The sequence below is a fragment of the Pteropus vampyrus genome, unplaced genomic scaffold (genome assembly GCF_000151845.1).
Source record: "Pteropus vampyrus isolate Shadow unplaced genomic scaffold, Pvam_2.0 Scaffold142, whole genome shotgun sequence".
NCBI lineage: Eukaryota > Metazoa > Chordata > Mammalia > Chiroptera > Pteropodidae > Pteropus > Pteropus vampyrus.
The window spans coordinates 2,299,301-2,303,507 of NW_011888923.1; the positions used below are offsets into that span (position 1 = coordinate 2,299,301).

General features: G+C 60.4%; 1 protein-coding gene across 1 annotated transcript in view; it reads left to right on the plus strand.

Moving 5' to 3' along the window:
• NPHP4 (nephrocystin 4) overlaps positions 1–4,207 on the plus strand; it is a 183,633-nt gene that overhangs the window by 21,058 nt on the left and 158,368 nt on the right. The window contains exon 6 of the mRNA XM_023535625.1: positions 1,877–2,070. Coding sequence (XP_023391393.1) covers positions 1,877–2,070 — 194 coding nt within the window. The remainder of the gene's footprint in view (positions 1–1,876; positions 2,071–4,207) is intronic.

A 4,207-nucleotide genomic window follows, 5' to 3' on the forward strand; every position in this document is an offset into this window, starting at 1 on the left:
GGGGGGCGTGGCTGGGCCAGGTGGTTGGAGGCGAGTCTGTTTGGGACGGTGGCTGCCATCTCCTCCGGATGCTGCCTGAATTCTGACGGGAATTGTGTATTTGCCACATGGTCTATGTTGAAAAGTCAAACCAACCCGTCCCCTCTACTCCTTGCTGAATTTCGATAGAGGAGCCATCAGTCAGACTCACTTTTATTGATAAAGATGGGCTTTTAGGTTTTCAGTTGCCCTTCGTCATTACTTTGTCAGCATTTTCTCTCCTGAGGGCCCCTTGGGATCAGGACCCTTTACCAGCGCGTGGGGCCACCACGTGTGCTCACGCCTGAGTCTTGGGTGCTGGGGGAGTGCCTGCTGGGGACCAGCCATGGGGCCAGGAGCTCGTGTCCTCGGTCGGCGGTGCCATAGCTTTACAGGTGTTTCTGTTGGGTGCTGTGTTCACGTGGTTCAGAATACACAAAGCGTAGAGAAGTATAAAAAGGCTCAGCGGGGTCCCCTTTTCTCCGCTCCCCACCCTCACCTGCAGCCCAGGAGCGGAGACCTTTCTCTGACGTCCCGCAGGTCCTTCCAGGGTGTTTCGATGGGTACAGACACGAATGTGGACGTCCCGTCCCATTTTCGCCCCCCTTTTACTTGTCCCAGACGTCCTCTATCCCCGTGACGACTCATCCTGGAGAAGGTTCGTGTCAGTGCATCGAAAGCCCCTCACCGTTTCTCAGCCACGTGGCGTCTGGCGGACCCGCCGTGTGTGCGCCTCAGCCCCCACGGTGGGTGCTTGGGTGTTTCTGTGAGAACAAAGGCTTGCAAGCCTCGCTGCCCCGGACAGCTGTCTTTTGCAGGTGCAGGAGCGAATCTCGGTTGAGTTCCCGGGAGTGGGATTGTCGGGGCCGCGCAGCCACGGTTCTGCCACACTCCTGCGTGCCGTCCACAGAGGTCCTGCCAGCTCGCTCTGAAGCCAGCCACGTGGGAAGTGCCTTTCAGGGCATTTCACATTTTAAAGTAGGCGGGTCCCACGTTTGGCGTGGCGAGGCTTTAACAGCACAGCTCCCGCTGACGGCTGTCCCTGAGGAAGGTCACGGTTAGCTCTCGCGAAGCTGCGCCCCGTGCCTCGGGTGCCCAGGCCCTCTCGGCCGAGGAAATCAAGCCCAGGCAGGACCGGCCCCTTGGTGGGGGTGTGTAGAGGGCACGTCTGCGGTCCCTGTCAACCCCAGGGCCCCGTGATTCTGAGGCGCGCCCTTCCTGCGCCCCAGGCCCTGTGCAGGGACTGTCCCCTCCACCTTCCCCTCGCGGAGTGGCCGAGCCCCTCCCAGCTGGCGCTTGCTCCAGACCTTACCCTTCCCCAGCGCCGCGTCTGAACCTTTCTCAGGCTGCACATCCTGTTCTCCCGCGTGTCACGGGTGTGGCCTGTGTCTTAGCTGTTGCCCAGAAGAACACCCCCCGCCCCCTGCCCTTGAGGCCTGGGCTCCGTCTTGGAGTCCCTGGCCCCCCAGTGCCTGGTCCTGCTGCTTGGTGGGGCTCCATGGGTGCAGGTGCTGAGACTGAGGGGCGGGCCTCTGGCCGGAGCGCCTTCCGGCCCCCCGATTACCGCTGAGAGGCGAGGAGGTGAGCGCTGGAGGTGTTGTTATGTTGTTATGTTGTTACTTACGTTGTTACTTACGTTGTTACGCTGCATCAAAGGTGGGCATCTCTGAGAGTTATTGAAGATTGATGTTTTTTTCACCTTTTGGCTGAACTAACAGAGTCATAATAATTCCCATGTTTCTCTAGAAAAAAATGTTTCCTGTTTCTGGTGTTTATGTCTCAGAGTCTCGATTTATTGACTAATTTGGCCAAAAGTGTCTTTGGCTTCCGCTGTCACATAAGGCGTTTTCTCCCCCAGAAAACAAACACATGACCCTCATCGAGAGCTGCAGCCTGCAGTGCACGCTGAGGCCGCATCCGGCCCTGGAGCCCGCCTTGCACCTCCTGCCTGAGAACCTCCTGGTGTCCGGTCTGCAGCCCGTGCCTGGCCTCCTCCCCGCTCACGGAGACACGGGTAAGGGCCGCTTCGCTTCTCCCCGCGCCGGGCGTCGGGCCGGTCACGGTCAGCCCTCAGGCGTGGGCTGCGGGGCGGGGCGGGGCCGGCGGCCATCGCGCTGAGGTCCCTTCCCCAGCAGTGTCTCGCAGGTCACTTCTGTCTTCTTCCCGTGGGGCGTGCTCTCGGGGGAAGGTGGTTGGTCTGTCTGTGGCCATGGCCAGGACGTCCTGTCGCTGGATCTCCATGGCGGACCAGCCTGGCGGCTCGATCACTGTCGTTTTAACTGTGGTACGACAGGTGCCGTGTCAGATTTGCCGTAGTCACCGCTTTTTAGCTTTGCGGCCACTGGCGTTCGGCGCGTTCACACTGTAGTTCAGGCGTCACCACCGTCCATCTCCCCGACCCTTCCGTCTTCCCCACTGGCACTGGGTCCCCGTTAAACTCTAACCCCATTGCACTGCCCCGGCTCCTGGCCACGTCCTTCACCTCTCTCCTCTGACCGTGGCTGTTCCAGCCCCTCATGGGATCTCAGCACTTGTCCTTCTGTGACAGGCACGTTTCACTGGTCACGCCACCCGCAGGATTCATCCACATGTCCGAATCTCCATCCTCTTTGAGGCCGAGTGACATCCGCTGTGTGGCTGGGCCGCATTTCGTTTATCCGTCTGTCCGTCAGTGCACACTGGGCCCCCCTTTGGCTGTTAGTTTTGGAAACCGAAATTCGTGGGAAAGGTCCAGGGCTCCGTCTTGGTGTGTCTTAAAAGGTGCTTCTCCGTGGAGGGTGGGGTCAACCCCTCACAGCTGACATCACGGCAGGGGTGCGTGCTCGCGTGTGTGTGAGTGCGTGTGTGTGTGTATGCCGCTCCTGGGTCCTGCAGATGGGCCGCACGACCTGGGCCCTGTGCTCTTTCTGGGTACTTCTGGAGGCTTTTTGTCTGGGTGTCTGGAGGAGGGACTGTCCCAGCCACCCACGGGCGCCGCCAGGCCCTCTCATCTCGATGGCGTGGCTACCCGCCCCGCTCCAGCGGGAGCAGGTGTGGTGTGTCTGGCGTGGTTGTGTAGCCAGTGGAGGGGTGTGGGTCGCCGAGTGTTTGGCTCAGGCCCCGAAGAGGCTGAGCTCCGCTCCAGCACGGGGACCGTGTCGGTCGTGCTGGTCCATGCTGGGTGCAGACGGTGGCTGTCACGCGTTCCTGGCACGGGTCCGCGGGGCTTGGCACTGCCACGAGGTCGCTGTTTCTCCAGTGTCCCAGCACGAGGCATTTAGGTAAATTCACGGATAGGAGCTCGTATCTGGGTCACTGAGCTTATCGCCCCAGAGCCCCTGTCGGAAGTCTCATCACCCTCTGTAGTTGACCTGTGTCCTCCTGTGAGAGAGGAGGGGCTGGAGTCACAGGGAGACAGAGCGAGGCCTCAGGGTCATGGTGGGGACTGCGAATGTGAAGGCCCGTGGCCCCTGCCCCTGCCCCTTGCATGCACTGTGGCGAGGTGTGCCACGTGAAGACTGAGGTCACACCTGCCTTACGTCAGCCTACGTCGGTCTTTCTGACCTGGGATCCGGGCGTTTAGACAGAATGTCCTTGGGGCCCGAGGTGTAGCCATCACTTTGTGACTCGTGGCAGTAGAACTACAGATAACACATTAAAAGGCCGATGCTTGGCCTGGACCGCTGCCACGCCGTTCCTGGAAAGCGGGGTCCGAGGTGCAGGTGGCCCGTGCTTGGCTCCTAGTAGCTGATGTCACACTGGCGACTCCAGGGCCACGTCACAGAGCACAGCTTTGGTTTAAAGAAGCACGATTCCAGCTCCTCATCCTTAGAATTCCTCTTTTCAACAGAGCTCTTGCCCCATTTGCCCCTGTTAGGCCCCGCTGGTGAGGAGTGGCCAGCCGCCGGCTCGTCATTCGGCAGCGGTGCTGGAATGTCGCAGAGACCGATGGCGATTTATGTTGTTGTCTGAAAATTAATGACCAGGGACTCGGAAGCGGAGGCTGAATGTGCTGTGGCGGGCGGGAGGGAGCCGGCTTGCTCTTCTGGGGAGCATGGACGGAGGGACACAGCTTCCCGTCATGTTCCAGTGACCATCGGAGAGGACAGTGAAAACCTGTCTTGCTCAGCCTCCGTGTGGGGTGCCACGTGGCGTGTGCCCTTCCCAGCCCTGCAGGCTGAGCTGCTCCCTGACGGGCGTCTGTACCCTC